General features: G+C 38.6%; 1 protein-coding gene across 1 annotated transcript in view; it reads left to right on the top strand.

Annotated features, from left to right (window-relative positions):
* The first annotated feature begins 15,949 nt into the window (after nucleotides 1–15,949).
* The window catches only part of DKK2 (dickkopf WNT signaling pathway inhibitor 2), a 112,688-nt gene continuing 108,884 nt past the window's right edge, over nucleotides 15,950–19,753 (top strand). Inside the window, exon 1 of the mRNA XM_047799310.1 lies at nucleotides 15,950–16,897. Within this exon, the coding sequence (XP_047655266.1) occupies nucleotides 16,676–16,897 (222 nt within the window). The 5' untranslated portion in view covers nucleotides 15,950–16,675. The remainder of the gene's footprint in view (nucleotides 16,898–19,753) is intronic.

Consider the following 19,753-nt stretch of genomic DNA (forward strand, 5'->3'; position numbering starts at 1 on the left):
AATTTTCAAAACTATAACAATAAAAACGAGAGTATAATTCACGTGTGCACATCAGTTAGCAGACAATTATCCACTTATGACCACTCAAGTTTCACTTGCATCCCAAAACCCTCCCTGAGATTATTTTGAAGCCAATCCCAGACATAAAGCTATCTCATCTTGTCAGTATTCTAGCAGGTATGTTTAAAAGATAAATACTAAAAAAACTTATTCAGAGAAACCATGATCACACTTAAAAATTAACAACAGCTCCTAATTTTATCAAGTATACATCATAATTTTTTCAGCTTGTTTGCTTAAATCAGATCCATATATGATCCATTCATTACAATTTTTTAATGCATCTCAATTATTTTTTATTTTACACCCTTGCATTTTGGTGTTGTTGCTATTGTTCATAAAAATTGAGTCATTTGTTATAAAGAATTTTGTACATGATCAGGATTTTACTGATTTCGTCCTTGTGCCACTATTTAATATGTTCTTGCATTCTCCTTATATCTGAAAATTCATACTTTAATCTAGAGGCTTGATCAGATTCAGATTCAATTTTTTTGTCAAGACAACTTGCTAGGTGCTACTGCTGACCCTAAACAAAAATGGCGCTCAGGGAAACCAGCGGTTGAAGATTCACATATAACTCTACAGTTGGCCCTTCATATCCTTGGTTCCACATTTGCCAGTTCAACCAATATTAAAAATTTGTATAACGTTGTAGTACATATTTATTTAAAAACTTTGTGTATAAATGGACCTGTACAGTTCAAACCCATGCTGTTCAAGGGTCAACTGTGCTATGGACTCCCATCAAGCATCATCTAATATTTGGCTGTCTCAATTTCTGTAATGTTACCAAACATCAATGAAGATTGCCTAGATTCTATTACTCCTTAGGCTTGCACAATGATGATGCTCTAATTCCATCATCTATTCTTTATATATTAAGCCCTATATGAAGAAAACTTCTTGATAAATTCTTTGATTGTTCTGAGGCACAGTGAGACTAGGAAAGGCAGGATAAATGCTTATTTTTTCTCCTTTGTCATTTCCAAAATAAGCTAGTTACTTTGCATGATCCAGAAGTAACTCAATTTTTAAAATATTGTTATGAACTAACAGGTCTGAATTATTTTATGAGTTTCAATGCATTATAGTTATTTTCCTTATTTATGCACATTTGCCAAAGGGAGACTCTTTAGGTTGGCTCCTAAATCCTCTGGATATGATCTCAGTGGTCTTTTATAATTTCCTTGCTGTCTAATTTGTCAAGATGATAAAGCTGAGTTTGTATATTTCCCACTTTAGACTTTAGCCTTTCCTGAAAAGAGTGCTTGATCATTTTAGTAGGAAGTTAATATTGATACTGGAAATTCAAATTCCAGCATACAGAGTTTACTTATATGTAGCCTCATAAATTTTACATCTGTTTATCATATTTCCAACATCAAAAATCCTGGTCCTCACCACACAAAAGTAATTACAACCCAACAGAAGCCACAGGAAAGCCTCAGGGTACTGATACCAACCTTACCTCTAAGAATCTGATTACTGAAAATAGTTCAATAGTGAATAATTATTTTATAGTTATGTCAAGTATTTATACAGTTAAACTGCCAATTCTATGAAATAAGACTAATTTATATTCATGGTCCCCGCCATTCTATTCCTATCCTCCATTTTATTTTGTGTCTTTATGTTTTAAAACTCATAAGCAAACACAAATAGAGACACAATTATAGATATGTACTTGTAACGACCCTTTCTTAGTTAAATGATAGCACACAGTTTTCCATCTTGCCCCCCCCCCTTAACTTAATGTTATATCTTGGCAATCACTCCTTGGGAATATATTAAATATATTAATTATTTATTTTTACAGATACATAAAACTCCGTTGTAGATATGTCTTGAGTTTATTCAACAAATGCTCTACTTATGGACATTTAGATTCTTTGCAAACCCTTGATATTACAGACAGTGCTATAGTAAACACCCCTGTGTTAATGTATATTCCTATTTTTACTAGCGTATCTTTGGAATATATTACTAAAAGAATGATTACTCATAAGTCGAAGGTAAAATGCATGTGTAATGTTACAAAATTGCTAAATTCTCTACCGTATAGGATACTACCATTTTGAATTCCCATCAACAAGGGTGCTTGTATTCTCCCAAGCTTGCTATAGAAATATTGTTGAACAGTTGAATTTTTGCAGTCTTACAGATAATAAACCACATATTTGTGTGGTTTTAATTTGTATTTCTTTTACCATATGCAAGAGCTTTTTCATATTTTTGAGTCATTTGATTTTTTTCTTTAAACTCTCTGTAGCTCGAGGCTATTTTTTATAGTTGTGGAACTTGTCCATTTTTAAGAAACTTTACACATTGGAGATAGTCACCATTTATTTCTGTATAAGATCCGATTACTTTTTCTTGTTTGTCATTAGTATTTTAGCTTTGTTTATAGTGATTTTTGCCAGGAAAATAAATCATCTTTATGAAATCAAATTTTCTACTCTTTCCCTTTATTACTCGTGGATTTTAAATCAGAAGAGTAATTAATTCCCTGGTTACAGAGGAACTCAGTTAATGGAGGAATCCATCCATTTTCTTTTTACCTCTGGCATTATTTTATTTTATTTTTTTACATTTAAACTTGGATCCATTTGGAATTTATCTGCTAGTGTGTGAAGAATAGATCCAGTTTTACCTTTTTTTTTTTCATATGGTTATCTAGTTAAACTAAAGCTTAATAAGTCCAACTTTTTAGCCCACTGATTTGGGATGCTGCCTTTATCACATCCTAAATGTCTGTATGCAGTTGACTATACTCCTGAGTTATCTGTTGTGTCATGTTGGTCTGTATGTCTGTTTATGTGCCAGTAACAAACTCAGGCCATTTCTAAAGCCTTTAATTTCTTGGTAGGTTTATCTCCATCTCTCTAATCACTACTCTTCTTTTTCAGGATTTTCGTGACCATTCTTGTTTACTCTCCTGAAAGATTTTTAATCCAATGAAATTTATTTATTTATTTTTGTCTTTTTGCCTTTTCTAGGACCACTCCTGTGGCATGTGGAGGTTCCCAGGCTATGGGTCTAATCAGAGCTGTAGCTGCCGGCCTACACCAGAGCCACAGCAATGCGGGATCCAAGCCGGGTCTGTGACCTACACCACAGCTCACAGCAATGCTGGATCCTTAACCCACTGAGCAAGGCCAGGGATCATACCTGCAATCTCATGGTTCCTAGTTGGTTTCATTAACCACTGTGCCACGACGGGAACTCCATCCAATGAAATTTTTAAAACAACTTTCCGAACTTTGGGGAAACAGAAACATAATGCATTTTTATTGATATCATATTAAACGTACTAATTAATTCAGGCATAATTGATATCTTTGTAATGTCGAGTCTTGTGTTCGAAGAAAACTATATTACTTTCCATTTGCTTAAGCCCACTTAAAAAAAATCTTTCCAGAGCATTGGTTTTTAAAAGTATATATTTTGTGCATTTCATATTATGTTTTTACCTAAGAATTATACTATTCGTTTTTGGCAATTGACATGAGGTCTTAGCTTCTGTTATGACTTCTAAATACTTTTTTTCTTACATATGAAGACTAGAGATTATTCAGCATTAAATTTAAAGACTGATCCTTTAGTAAATTCCTTTCTTTTTAAGTTTTCCAAATATTTCCTTATATTATCTGCAAATAGAAGTAGGTTTACTTTAACCTTTCCAATTCTTATGGCTTATGGCTATAATTGATTTCTATTTCTTCAACTGAATGACTGTTAACAATAAGAAGAGGATGATCAATCAGTTGTTTCTGACTTTCTTATTTAAGCATTAAGTGATTCTCTTAAGTAAGGATTCCAACTTCTGTAATGATATCTCTGTCCCAATTATCTCTTTTTTATCTCTATATCTGTCTCTATCCCTTTACCTATAACTATACCTATACAGTTGACCTGTGAACAGTGTGGGAGAGTTAGGCGCAAGTAAAAAATCTGAGTATAATGTATAGTCAGCCCTCTGTATTTATGGATTTAACCAACCAAGGATCCGGTAGGACTACTGTGGTATTTACTATTGAAAAAAAAAAAAACCTGCATGTTAGTGGACCCATGCAGCTCAAACCTATCTTATTCAAGGATCAACTCTATTTATCTCCATAAATTTCCATTCTGTAGGGTAATTTTTAGCATGAATGGTGTTGATTAGGTATTGCCAAATGCTTTTTCCTGCATCTATGAGGTGATCATATTATTCCCTCCTTAGGTCTATTATATAGTAGGAAAACATTAATTGATTTCCTATAAGTATATTACATTTCTGAATAAATCCCATTTAATCATTGTTTAAAAAGACTGTTGAATTTTATTTACTACTACCTTATTTAAGATCTCTTCACATCCACATTCATGTGTTATTGCTCACTCTTTCTCTTGCATAACTTGTTACTGCATATAGACATTATATAATACATGTGTCTCTCTGAAAACCATCCTGAGGTCTTAGTTGTACAGGTGACTGCATTTTTAGTATCATTCTTTATTTCAGTGTCTCCCTAGTCATTGTGGCTGTCTAAATCTTATTTTCCAGTGAATTTCTAAGGGAAGGCTTATGTGATAATATTCTCTGACTTCTCGGCTCACTGGTATTCTTGTATATGAAGTGTGGTACCAGTACTTTGTCTGGCACTCTTGAATGTGAAGATCAGTTTAGCTCGATTCAAAATCTTCGTTCACATTTTCTTCCTTTGAATATCTTAAATATGTTACGTGATTGTATCCTACTATACAGTAGTTGATAAGAGTGACATGATCTTTTTGCTTACTTGCCAAAGGACATTATTTTCAAGTTCAGTAGTTTAAGTAGAATATATTATGAAGCTGTCTATTCTGGGTTGACTTTCTCCTGTGTTGCATTATCATAACTAGTTTCAAATCTTTTTGTTTTTGTTAATGTTATTTTAAAACATTTTCTTAAATAATTTTAATTAGTGTTTGTTTTGTTCTATTGCCTGGGTTTCCTATTTGGGGGAAACTATTATAAGTATGTCCAATCAGCTTTTCCCATTTCTATATTTATTATTTTTCTTGAACTCTTTTAAAAAAACATTTTCATTATTTCTTGCTTTATAAACATCCTTCCTCTTCATCTGATATTTCTCCCAAAGATTCTCTTTAGAAGATTTATTAAATCTACGTTTCTAAAAATGATTTTTCTTTGAGCTCCCTTGTGGCTCAGTGGGTTAATGACCCAGTGTTATCACTGCTATGGCTCAGGTTGCTGCTGTGGCACAGGTTCAAAATCATCGGCCTAGGAACTTTTGTGTGCCATAGGTCCAGGAAAAAAAAATTTTTTTCTTGTTACATTTCTTTTTAAATCTTTCTTATTTTGAGACATATTATTATGAGTTGTTCTAATTCTGACCTATGGTGTTTTTGATAATTTCAGTTTCTTCTTCATTTCCTTTAGTGTGCTTTGGAATATTAGGTAATTGTTTCTGTGTGTTCACTCGCTTAATCATACTATAGCTGTATTCTATCTTTTTTTTTTTTTTTTTTTTTTTTGGTTCTGTTATCCTAGTATCTTCTTCTGGTTTCGTAAAGAGGAGTTTAAAAACTATGCCGTCATGAATTCCCAGAAGTAGAGTCTGGGAATACATGACGGCATAGTGTGTAACAAATGAGCGACAGTGTACAAAGTATCTTAAACTGAACAGTTTTAGGTGTTAATACATTTTGCTAAAGAGAATGAAGAGTATTAGGTTGTAACAAATATAACTTTTGATCAGAATTTGTGGGCTTTATTAATGAGTGACCTTCTGGAAATATGTAAACATATAGAAGGAAAATCATGTAATTCTGTGAACATGAAAGTGGTGCTTAAAAGACTATAAATGGGAGTTCCTATAGTAGCTCAGTGGGTTAAGAATCTGACGAATATCCATGAGGATGCAGGTTCGATCCCTGGCCTCGATCAGAGGGTTAAGGATCTGGCATTGCTGTGAGCTGTGGTGTAGGCCGCAGACACAGCTTGGATCTGGCATTGCTGTGGCTGTGGTGTAAGTTAGCAGCTACAGCTTTGATTTAACCCCTAGCCTGGAAACCTCCATATGCCATAGATGCTGCCCTACAAAAGAAAAAAATATATATATAAATGTATCCTGACTTTTCACATTAGAAAGTGTCCTATTTGGCATATCCCTGGCCCCAGTGCTAGCTCCAGTGTTAAGTGGAGGGGGAAGGGTATTCAATATTATAGAACAAGGGGATAGTTTTTAAAATTCGAATAATGTTATAACATTATTATAAAATTATTTCTTGTTAATTAAAATATAAAACATTTTTATTGGATAACAAGGCTAACCCAATTTTAAAACATGAAAACAGCTGTTATGTTCTAGGAGATTATTATTATTATTACTATTATTATTTTTTTTTTAATTTTTATTTTTAGGGCCACACCCATGGCATATGGAGGTTCCCAGGCTAGGGGTTGAATTGGAGCTGTAGCCACTGGCCTATACCATAGCCACAGCAACATGGGATCTAAGCCACGTCTTCGACCTACACCACAGCTCACGGCAACGCCAGATCCTTAACCCATGGGGTGAGGCCAGAGATGGAAACTATGTCCTCATGGATACTAGTCAGATTCATTTCTGCTGAGGCACAACAGGCACTCCTAGGAGATATTATTTGATTATTTGCACATATATTCTTGACACTAAGAACCAAAATAGTGTTACAGTATTTTATGGATTTCAGAAAGAACAACTAAAAAAAAAAAAAACCCAAAAAACAAACAAAACAACCCACCTAAATCTGAGCTTATTCTAACTCAGATTTCTTGATAATTTAAAAACTAAGTGGTCAAAGTGCACATGTACTAAAAAAAGATTTCATAAGCAACTTCAGTGAAATTAGATATTCCCTATGCTTCTACATATTTAGCACTGCCTTGAATTAATTAAAGTTACCATGATTCCAAGTGACTATTAATTTACTGAGTAAATTGAACAAATCAAATTAAGTAATGGACAAATTAGGTTAGTAACAGAACAACGTGCTGATTGCTGGATCACTCTATTTTTGATGGCCATTTCCTTTTTCTTTGATCTCCAGTGATTTCAGTTTTGTATCACATACTCCTGTATTTTATTGCTTCCATCTTTCATTAATAAAGTGCTGTTTTTAAATACAGAAATGAGCTTATCTTCTTGGCAAATAGCTTGTACTTTTTGTTTCCTTTTTCAGGGTCCCAGTGGAATCTTGACAGTCACATTCAGGCTCAGTCAGCTGAGTTCATATTTAGCCATAATTCACACAGAAGGAAGGTGAGGAAGTTAATTTCATTAACATAGGCTAGAGGTCAAATGGTATAGGGAAAATTTAAATGACACTTTTAAGTGGACATGAGACACATTTCTCACCTTAAGTTTAGGAACTCTAGCAGAGTTGCAGAAATGTTATTCTTTCCTCAAATGTTTCCTATGCACTATGTCTATAAATGCATCTTCTGTAGGCTGAATTGTATGCCCCCTCCCTAAGTTCATATGTTGAAACCCTAACCCCTAGAACTTCAGAATGTAACTGCATTTGGAGATAAGCTTTCCCAAAAGGTAATTAATTTGAAATGGGCTCTTTAATTGGAAATGAGCCCTAATCCAATACGATGTGTATTCTTTTGAGAGAAGAAATTTGGACAAAGACAAAGGGACAGCATAGTGCAAAAAGGGCCATCTGCAAGCCAAGGAAAAAGACCTCAGAAAAAACAAAACCTGTTGATATCTCCATCTCAGACTTCCAGCCTCCTGAACTAGAAGCAAATATATATCTATTGTTGAAGCCCTTCAGTCTGTAGTGTTTTATTATAGCAGCCAGAGCAGACAAAGATATCATCAGTATAGCAGAGAGACTTTTTGGTTTTCTGCTATATGATCATTCAGTTTTCAAGAGGCTTTAATATATTAGTTGAATCAGTAATATATGTCCTCATTTACTAAGATTCTTGGTGCTATGTGTAGTCCAAGTGATTTATCTTGGCTCTTTTAGAAGAATCAGTATATCGTTCTAATGCAATGGTGCAAAGACACCTCCATTTCCTTTTGATAATGTTGGCTTTTTTTAGGTGCACTGCACACTGTTGATATAACTGAGCATCTATATCTACAACTTGCCTGCTGTGTGGCAAGTTACTCTTTGCTCAGAAGTATTTGAATATTGCACATTGTTTTAAAGGCATGAACTATGGTATGTAAATAAGAGATAATACATGTAATACATATAAAGTACCTAACAGGCCTGACACATGAATATGTTTTGGTTATCATTATTATTCTATTATTGTTATGTCTTCCAAGCCAGTTACCTAAACTGGTTGAAGTTTAATATCTTGATTTTTTTCATACCTCAAAATGTTTTTGAGCATTGGAGACTATTCTCAGAGTATCAAAAGGTAGGATCTATTACAAAATGATCATTTAAAGATAAACTAAACACAATTTATGTTCCTGTTCCCAAGTGTGGTAATGCTGCAAACACAGAATTCATATTGCCACTTGGGAACCTACTTCCTTATTTTTTTTGCAGGTAGTTTTCCCATTATTTTTCAATCTGTGCCACAATTTATTTTACAGTTAAGGTTTTTCTTTTTTTTATCTTTTATTTATGTGTATTTTTTTCTACTGTACAGCATGGTGACTCAGTTACGCTTACATGTATACATTCTTTTTTCTCATATTACATGTTCCATCATAAGTGACCAGACAGAGTTCCCAGCGCTACACAGCAGTATTCCATTGCTAATCCATCCCGAAGGAAACATTCTGCATCCATTTACCCCAAGCTCCCAGTCCCTCTCACTCCCTCCCCTTCCCTCTTGGTAACCACAAGTCTATTCTCCAAGTCCATGATTTTCTTTTCTATGAAAAGTTTCATTTGTGCTGTAGATTATATTCCAGATATAAGTGATATCATATGTTTCTGTTTCTGACTTACTTCACTCAGGATGAGAGTCTCTAGTTCCATCCATGTTGCTGCAAATGGCATTATTTCACTCTTTTTTATGGCTGAGTAGTATTCCATTGTGTATATATAAAACATATTTCTAATCTAATCATCTGTCCATGGACATTTGGGTTGATTTCATGTCTTGGCTATTGTGAACAGTGCTGCAAAGAACACGCGGGTGCATGTGTCTTTTTTAAGGAAAATTTTATCCAGATATATGCCCAAGAATGAGATTGCTGGGTCATATGGTAGTTCTATGTATAGTTTCCTAAGGTATCTCCATACTGATTTCCACAGTGGTTGTACCAGCTTACATTCCCACCAACAGTGAAGGAGAGTTCTCTTTTCTCCACACCCCCTCCAGCATTTGTTATTTGTGGACGGACTTATTAATAATGGCCATTCTGACTGGTGTGAGGTGGTATCTCATGGTAGTTTTGATTTGCATTTCTGTGATAATCAGGGATGTTGAGCATTGTTTCAAGTGCTTGTTGGCCATCTGTATATCTTTCTTGGAGAAATGTCTATTCAGGTCTTTTGCCCATTTTTTCATTAGGTTGTCGATTTTTTTGCTGTTGAGTTTTATAAGTTGTTTGTTTATTTTAGATATTAGGCCCTTGTCAGTTGCATCATTTGAAACTATTTTCTCCTATTCTGTAAGTTGTCTTTTTGTTTTATTTTTGGTTTCCTTTGCTGTGCAAAAGCTTGTCAGTTTGATTAGGTCCCATGGGTTTATTTTTGCTTTTATTTATGTTGCTTTAGGAGACTGATCTGAGAAAATATTCATAAGGTTGATGTCAGAGAATGTTTTGCCTATGTTCTCTTCCAGGAGTTTGATGGTGTCTTATCTTATATTTAAGTCTTTCAGCCATTTTGAGTTGATTTTGGTACATGGTGTGAGGGTGTGTTGTAGTTTCATTAATTTACATGTAGCTGTCCAGGTTTCCCAGCAATTCTTGCTGAACAGACTTTCTTTTTCCCATTTTATGTTCTTGCCTCCTTTGTCAAAGATTGATTGACCATAGGTGTCAGGGTTTATTTCTGGGCTCTCTATTCTGTTCCATTGGTCTGAATGTCTGTTTTGGTACCAGTACCACATTGTTTTGTTGACCGTGGCCTTGTAATATTTCTTGAAGTCTGGAAGAGCTATGCCTTCTGCTTGGTTTTTGTTTCTCAGGATTGCTTTGGCAATGCTGGATCATTTGTGGTTCCATATACATTTTTGGATTATTTGTTCTGTGAAAAAGGTCATGGGTAATCGGATAGGGATTGCACTGAATCTGTAGATTGCTTTGGGTAGTATGGCCATTTTTACAATATTAATTTTTCCAACCCAGGAGCATGGAATATTTTTCCATTTCTTTACATCTTCTTTAATTTCCTTGATTAATGTTTTATAGTTCTTGGCATATAAGTCCTTTCCCTCCTTGGTCAGGTGTATTCCCAGGTATTTGAATTTTTGGGGTGCAATTTTAAAAGGTATTGTATTTTTGTATTCCTTTTCTAATATTTCATTGTTGGTATACAGAAATGCAACTGATTTCTGAATGTTAATCTTATATCCTGCTACTTTGCTGAATTTGTTGATCAGTTCAAGTAGTTTTTGGGTTGATTCCTTAGGGTTTTCTATATATAGTATCATGTCATCTTCATACAGTGACAGTTTTACCTATTCTTTTCCTATTTGGATGCTTTTTATTTCTTTTGTTTGTCTGATTGCTGTGGCTAGGACTTCCAATACTATGTTGAATAACAGTGGTGAGAGTGAACATCCTTGTCTTGTTCCAGATTTTAGTGGGATGGCTTTCAGCTTTTCTCCATTGAGTTTTATATTTGCTGTGGCTTTGTCATATATGGCTTTGTTCGCTACATATAGGTTCAGATAAGTGCCCAGAAACAGACACATTTTACCATGACTGGATTAGCTACCCTGCTTTTCCATTTTTTAATGTTCTTTACTTCAAGTGATCATTTGTGACTGGAGAAGTTGTGAGGTTTCAGTAGTTTCCCCATTTGAGTAATGTTTGTTTTGGAAATAATCTGTAATAATAACAGGATAGAAATCAATCCATCCTGTTGTTGTCAGGTTGAGAACTCATAGAATATTTTGCCCAACCCATTGTTGCTTCCAGATCTGTCTGGCTGGTTAAAACCAACCCACCCACCCACTCACCAGCCAACACACCCTTCTCCCAAACAAAAATAAGAGCCAAACAGGAATTTAAAAATTCATGTGGCTGGAGCCCTCTCCCTCAAAATCTTTCTAAGAGTACAGCAGTTCTAACTTCTGTGTTGGACTTCTACAGAACCCTGGAGGTCTAAGGAACAGAATTTTGAAAACATTGGTCAAAGTTATCTAAAAGCTGTTTTGTTGTTCAAGATGATATTTACCCTTGAAAATGAACCTCTCTTAAGAATTAAACATATTTCCATTTCACCACCAAATATAGTGCTGTTTCCAAAGATTAATCTTGAAACAGCCCGCCAGAGCTCATTGGTAAGAGTAAGTGGACCACCATGAAAGATATGCGATGTACAGAACAAGCAGATATTGTGCATCACAGAAGGAAGAGTTTGGTGTTAAGTATTTGGAGATTATTTCTAATCTCAGTTCCACCTAATATCACTCACATGTCCAAGAATCAATAGAAGTTTGTCTACTTGCACTTCTGACTGTATTATTTGCATGTTCTTTATTAGTTAGGTTCAGGCTTTAGGGAAGGGATTTGTTCAATGAATTTCTTTCGTTTGGGTGGCAGATGATTGATGTATCAGGGAGCAAAATACAAACTTTTGGCTGAGAAGTTATGTTTCTGATTGATTTGCTCTAAAATCCCTTGAACCATTTCACTTGTACATGTTTGCGTCAAGCACAGCTAGTGCCTCAAATGTGATTAACAAGGTTTTCTCTCATTAGCTGGTTCTGGTGTCTAGGAGATCAAGTCAGAAAAGAGTTAATAGTTGAAATTATGGCAGGCATAGAACAAGAGATGTATTTTTTAATATCTGGAATGGAAATTAGTCCTATCAAGAAACACAAAAACTCACAATACCTGTGCTAATGTTCATTTATTACAAATTATTTAAAATGTTATTGATGCCAACATACGGTATTGTTTTTCCTTAGACAAAGTGAGAAACATAAAATTCTCATGTGATAAGATCCAAAAGGTGAGAGTTCCTGTTGTGCCTCAGTGGGTTACCAACCCAACTAGTATCCATGAGGATGAGGGTTCAATCCCTGGCCTCACTCAGTGGGATAAACAATCTTGTGTTGCTGTGAACTGCAGAGAAGGTTGCAGATGCTGCTCAGATCTGGTGTTGCTGTGGCTGTGGTGTAGGCTGGCAGCTGCAGCTCTGATTCAACCCCTAGCCTGGAAACTTCCATATGCTACCGGTGTGGCCCTAAAAAAAAAAAAAAAAAAAAGCAAGACATAAGTACTACTAGAACAGGCGACTCTAGTAGGCTGGTTTACTATGGAGAAAGGAAACACATGAAACTATACTTTCCTAATCTTTTAACACTCAACACGATGAAGATGCTTCATGTCTGTCTTTCATGAACAAGATGATTTGGGGATATATGGGCCCTATGAAAAATTACTTTCCCTTTCCAAATTTGCTACAGTACAATTCTTCTTACCTAAAATAACCACAGCCAGTGTCATTTCTCTGGGTTTAACCACAAAGTCTCCCTGTACACTATTAAAATGTACATGTAACTTATAAGAAATGGGAAGACTCTGGGAAACATTCTTAATATTTTTATTCCCTTAGTCATATGAATTCAACCCAGCTTGGAATTTCCAGATACTCTTGAGAGACTGAGATTGGCAGAAATCAGTGGTGGATGAGAACAAAGGAAAGCTCATAGCAGCAACCCCTGAGAGGGGTGTAGGCAGATTTCAGTAAGCCAAGGCCTTCACAGGGGCTGTAAGCCTCTCCATGGCCAAGGCCCACTTTTGGATCCTGAAGGCCCTAAATTTAATAAATATACAGTGAATACATGAACAATTGCTAAACAGACTACTGTATAAAGTGGCTATAATGCAAAGAGAGAGATAGAAGGATGAAAAACAAGAATAAGGCAATGAGATATACACTCAGCTTACATCAGGCCTAAGTATTCAGAAGGACACCAGGACACAGGAGGAACTGCTGAAACAGTTGTGGGTTTTCTATGGAATCAAAAAGATCCCACAGCTGGAGGAGCAGGGAGAAGAAGGAAAGCATGGCCAAAGGAGAGGCACTTTCTTCTGGACAAGGAGACCCTATCCTTATTTCCATACAGTGTTATTTTTGCATATTTATTCCCTAATGATATTATTGAAAAAGGCATACAAATCTATTTTTCCAAGTAGAATATGAAGCTTGTATCTTCATACTTATGAAAACACACATGAGAAAGCACATGTGGGATTATGACAGTAATTCTAAGGATTATGTTTATTTGCAGTTAGTTGATTTTGTGTATGCACATCTACTTGTCTGCATATGGAGTATGTGTGTCTGTTCCTGTCTTCTACACCAGGTTACAGAGAGCGTTTGGATCATGAATGAAGTTAGTTTTTACCTCCTTTTCAGCCTAAGGCATAGCTGTGTATGTTTTAGCATTTGATTTCACAGTATGATTTTGTTTTACATAAAAGGTACAATGTTTGTGAAAGTGACTTTGTGAACTTTAATTTTTAACTGAATTTGTAAAATTTGCTCTTGGAACTTGTAGGGTCCTGTGTAAACCTCTAAGATAATCTCTTTATCCTGATATCCAGAGCTGAGAGGTTTCTTGAATGTAAATATGCTGAGCTTTACACTACTTCTTTTTAACATATGACAGGAGTTAGGTCTGACTATATGGTGTCTTATTTTGGTTGGTGGAAAAGAGAGAACCAACAGAAATAGGCAGACTACCTTCAAATTTTCTTTTAATTCATTTGGGTTGGTTCTTCAGCAACTGGTAGATATCCATACTTTTCCAGTGGAGGTGGAGTGATTTCTTGTTTGCATATTTAGCTCTCTTTTTCTTTTGTTCTAAAACACTCTTGAAAAATATCCAAACCAGTAAGTAGCCTCCTAACTTAATTTTATCCATTCCTCTGATGTTTTCAGATTGGCAGAATCACAATGAAGGCAAAAGATACAACCTCCCTTAAAGTCTAAGCATTGAATTCCAAGTCCCTATCTATAGAGTGTAATTCAGTTTCCTTGCCCTCTAACAGTGCCTGGGATGCTTCACTTGTCCTTACAAATCTATTCCTGTGCGTATTTTTATAATGTGAAAAGAAATTTATTGGGGACATCTCTACCCTGAGGAAGTACAAGGCAATCCAAAGATAAGAAAACGTCTGAGTATTCCTCAGGTTTTAATCACCTTTTGCTTGTGTATTAAAAAAGAAATTGAAAAATCATTCTGAAAGTGAAGAATTCCAAGGCAGACAGACTCACAGAACAGGGCAGAAATCTATGCAAAGCTGGTGCAGCCTGGGAGAGCCCAGCTATAAATTCACACTGTAGACCTATTCCCTTTCTTGGGAAAAGAAAGGAGTCATTAATGTTCTCACATAGCGAAGTGTTGACGGTATACCCCCGGTAGGTGCTGTTACTGTAGATATGGATGTGATGTGTGCCAGGATCGGGTATGAAAGCTAGGGAATTCAGGTCTGAAAATTCTAGGGTGGGGCTGGAAAGAGCAGCCTCCTCCCCAGCAGTAGCCGCCAAGTTGTGCATCGCTGCCTGTATTTCTCTGTGCACAGAGGTTAGCGCTCCAGAGAAGGAGAAAGGTAACAATTTCCTAGCCCCTCACGTTGCTTTGGAAGCCTTGGTCTCCAATCAGGGAGATTGCCTGGGACAGCTCTTCTGCTGCAGTACTTCCGCACGTCGCCCATCAGCTGCTGCTGGCGCCCCCAAGTGCCACAGGCCTGCACTCACGCTCCAGACTTTTTCAGAGCCGGACCTGGGGAGCCTCCGGGTCTGGCAGGAAAGGCTTCCCATGAAATTCCCAGAGGTTGGGAGGCAGAAAGCAGAACTTCAGAGGCTTCCTTTCCCTCGTTCATTCCTGTTTGGGATTTCCTCTTTGCAAAGCGGGGAGTTCCATGGGACGGTAAAGATGTCCGGTAGATCTGTGAGCTTCAAAACTCAAAGTGTACTGGGGTCACCCCAGTACCCCCAGATCCTCAGAGATAGATGCAAATGCTGCTAGTCTGCAGGGATCGGGGGCTGGAGGTGAAGAGGGAGGAGACAAGAAAGTCCTAAATGCCTCTTGAGAGGGAGAATGGGGGTATCTTTCCGTTTTCTCTGGTACTTTTCTCCCCAGAGCCCCCATCCCATCTGGATCGGTTGGACAGCCCCTGGCGCACCAGTACAGTGTCAACCTCATACATCCACTGGGAGGCACAGGCTAAAACCCAACTTGAGCGTACACAGACCATTAACTCCCAGATGCCCACTTCCCTCAAACTTCTATAGGGCTTTTCCAGTGCTCCTCTTAGAGTCAGGAACTGGAGATGAGTTGAGCAACCCATGAAAGGGTATCAGTGGTAGCGAAGCACAGCGGCAGCTCCCCTCTCTCCGCTTCCAAATTTGCCCTCCGTTTGCTTTCAAAAGTTCTTCCACCCTCCGGAGCGGTTGTTAGGAATTAGGAGCCCTCCTTTCCTCTAAGGGTGAGTTCTATTTTCTTAATTGCTGTACGGTGGAGGGGGAGTGGGAGGGGGCGAGGGAGAAGCAGGAGGGGAAGCCTCAGAAGGAGCAGCCGCAGGCAGAAGAGAAGAGGGGGCGGGGACGCGGAGGGTGATAGAAACGTTTTCACTCTTTGTCATTCTTGAATTGGGGGCGGAGGAAAAAAAAAAAAAAAAAAAAACAACCCACCGTGGGAAGCTATAAAAAGCAAAGGGAGAGACTGAGAGAGCAGTCGGTGAGAGGGAGACAGAGGCAGACCGCGCAGAGAGAGCGCAAGACCACTCCCAGGGCATCGCAGGGTCCCTGGCAGCATTTGGCTGCTGCCGGGTGGTGAACTGGAGTACCACGCTTCAGGGCGACTGTGCGAGCGTACTAGGGGGACCTCGGCGGCGGCAGGCCTCATACTCCAAGGGTCCGGTCTGGGGGCGATTCCTGATGCCCCATTATAGTTCCCGATAACATTGAAAAGGGGGACTATGTCCTGCAAAGGTTGAGACATAAAGGGTAGGGAAGGAAAAGAGAGAAAACTCCACTGAGGCCGAAGGAGAAGGAACTAATGTGGACCTCTTGAGGAATTAAGAGGAGGATTGGACCGTGGAGAATCGGGCGGGATCTTGGAGGTGCGGGGCAAGGAGCAACGGAAGCTGTGCGGTCGGTCCGTGGGGCTGGGTCTTCTTGCACCTCGGGTCACGCCTCCTTGGCGAGAAGGCGCCTCGCCTTTGATTGCTTCCAGTTACTGCAGAACTTCCTGCCCAGGCGGAGAAGCGGGTCTTGCTTGGGTCGCGCTCTCTCCTGGTCTGAGGCGCGAGACTGAGTTCACACGGTGCTGGGCCCCCAAAGTCAAGTGGGGTTGTGGGAACAGAGTCTGCGAGTCCCAGCACCCAGAGTGAAGGGACTAGTGTTGGGGTCCTCCCTCCCTTTGCATCCGTACCCTTGCGGGTTTTGCGCCTCCCCGGAGACCCGTCGCCGGGAGATGGCCGTGTTGATGCGGGGCAAGGACTCCTCCCGCTGCCTGCTCCTACTGGCCGCGGTGCTGATGGTGGAGAGCTCACAGTTCGGCAGCTCGCGGGCCAAACTCAACTCCATCAAGTCCTCTCTGGGCGGGGAGACGCCTGCCCAGGCCGCCAATCGATCTGCGGGCACATACCAAGGACTGGCTTTCGGCGGCAGTAAGAAGGGCAAAAACCTGGGGCAGGTAGGAAAATACCCCAAATACATTCCAGCCCGAAGAGGTAGGGGCTGGCTCGCTCTAGCACTTCCTTTTCCTTTGAGGCCCTCGACCTTCCGAGTGCGCCCTCAGGTGTGGCGCGCTAGACAGCTGGGGAGGGGTTCCCAGAAGCAGGTCTGCATGGGTGGGGGTGGCTGGGTGGCTACGTGTGTCTAGAGGGCGGCGGAGCGGGAGGGTTAGGGTACGTTGATCTCTGCTTTGGGATATGGGCATGTACTGAGACCTAGTGCATATTGATGGGGAAAGTGGCCAGAATGGTCCTCCACATTTAACACAGCGATGTGGAGAATGATGTTAATAGCTAATACATAGCAACTATTATGCGGCAGGCAGTGTTCTAAGCATTTAATACATTTTTAATCTTTACAACCCATGAGCTAGGCTCTGTTACTATCCCTGTCCTGCAAATGAAGAAATTTAGGCACAGTGTACAAGCTACTTGCCCAAGGCACACAGTGTATGTGGCAGAGCAGGATTCGAATCTGGACAGTCTGAGTCCAGTTCCTAACCTCTTAACCATTACACTTCACAATCTGAAGGGGGAAGTTACCGGGTTTTTTTTTTTTTTTTTTTTTTTTTTCAGGTTATCCTTCCTTTCCAGCCACTTTCTCACTTCCATGAAGTAAGGTCACATACAGAAAACTTCAATAGGTGTGCATTTCTCATCGTTGTAGAATTGTAATAAATCATCCAAAGAAATCAAACTAACGAAGTGACAATGACAGCATCATAGGTGCGGAAGCCCAGGGTGCCTGCAACATAGCAAGGCAAACTCTAGAGGTCTAAGTTACCAGAGGAAACTTTCCTCGAGCATCTCTGTCTCTGTCACACAGACAGATAGACTGACAGTCACTCAAACAGTTACACAGACACACAGAGAGATAGGAGCGTGCGCACTCAGCACCAGATCCGGCCAGCGCACAGCGGCCAGGAGAGGGGGCCCTGTGGGCCCCGGGAACCGCTGCAGCTCCCCCTTCCGTTCCTTTTGTGAGAAGCCAAAAACTGAAAGCCAATTTGCCAAACAGCACCGCCACCTCACACAACACTACTGTCAAACCGTGAAGGCGGCTCATTGCCCCACAGATGTTGGGCTTCCTTGTTTTATGAGAGGAGCCTGCTGCAGCAGCTGTGTGGCTCAGTATACCCCAACGCAGGCGGCAGGGTGAAGGCTGACAGCCACGGGCAGTCCTGGATAGACTGCTGCGCTTGGCCCCCTACTGCCCGCTCACAGGGGCGGTTTTGCTAGTTTTGCATTCCAGAGTGCTTCCTAGGCTTTGAAACGTCAAACATTTGGGCTCTCCTCTCGAATACAAAGTCTACAATATCAGAACTTTTTTTTTTTTTAATGTTTCAAGGGAAATAATAACTATACCTCACCATACACACTACCTGCATACATGCCCTGTGCATATTCTCACACACGTGCACATACCTTTATACTTACAAGACCGCTCTCATTCCCTTCCTTTTTCTCTTCCCTGGGAAACACCCTTCCATTTTCAAAAGGAATGGACTCAACATTCTCTTAGAGGTTCATCCTGGGATGGGTCAAAGGTTACAAAGAAAAGATGCTCTCAGTCCAAATCATCAAACTTTTTTTCAAACATCACTGACTTCAAATTACCTTATCAGTGATTACCTTATCAGTTGTTGAAAAGATCTGTGTTTATGTAGTTCAGTCATAAACAGAGGGATGGACCCAATGATCTTTGAGGTTCCTTTTGATTCTAATCCACATATGCTCTGTGAGTTTCTTTCCATCAACCATTGGGCCCTAACACCTGATGTTCCTCAGTTAAATTATGTGTTATGTCAGGACTGCCACTAGCCGTAGACTGTAGGATGAACCCCAGAACCTGGCTTACCCTTTGTATTTTGATAGTATATCTGTATACAAATATGTATAAAATGTTTGCTTATTTTTCTCTCTCTCTAAATATCTGCTCCTTAAAGAGGTTGTGACTCTATTTTTTGCATGTCTTCAAATTGAAGATGGATTTATTTTATAAATGAGTTGAATTTTTTTCAATTGTATATCTTATATGCTCTCCATAACTTAGTGGTTCTATGGAATATGTCATTATATTTACCCGTTATACAGGATCCTTAAAATTTGACATTAGCTTAGTGAGAAAATTGCAGCTTACTAGAGACAATGGTAAAGTACAATGAAACCTTGAGTCGAATCACAAGAAGATAGCTGGAAAATAAGAGGATTATTTTTTGTATGTTCTGGCTTCTTATGCGTTTAGTTTATCGAGTGATCTAAAATGTGTACTCTTATGAAGTAACAAATAGAAATCTTTCTTTTTTGAAGTAGGAAGAGGAATTCTTTGAATATTGATGGGTCTCTTTATCTTCTTTCTTCCACTAGTTATGTGGTTCCAAAATTCTTAGCACTCTTATTTTCAATAATGGAATAGAAATTAAAAGGACTGTTCAAAAGGGAACATACCATATCCTTTTATGGAAAAAAAAATTAGAAGTAAAATGTAGTTGAGCTTAATTTTTTTTCCATAATAATAGAAAAATACAATTGACTGAAATGTGTAAGTAAAATGCCAACTGATAAGATTAGCTAATTATGTAGTGTGATCCTGAGGCCTAATACGTCTATCTCCCTGTTCCCAATCTTTGATTGATGATGCTAAATTGTACGCATATCAGAGATACAGGAACAAGAAGAGACTGTAAGGTGAAACTTCAAGCAGGCTGTCAGAAACTTTGGTATTCTTTTCCTTATGTGAACACCAAATAATTATCTTTTTTTCCTGATTTACTTCCAGAATAGAGAATTAAAAAATTATTGCTGTTGCAGAAGAA

The sequence above is a fragment of the Phacochoerus africanus genome, chromosome 10, assembly GCF_016906955.1.
Source record: "Phacochoerus africanus isolate WHEZ1 chromosome 10, ROS_Pafr_v1, whole genome shotgun sequence".
Taxonomy (NCBI): Eukaryota; Metazoa; Chordata; class Mammalia; order Artiodactyla; family Suidae; genus Phacochoerus; species Phacochoerus africanus.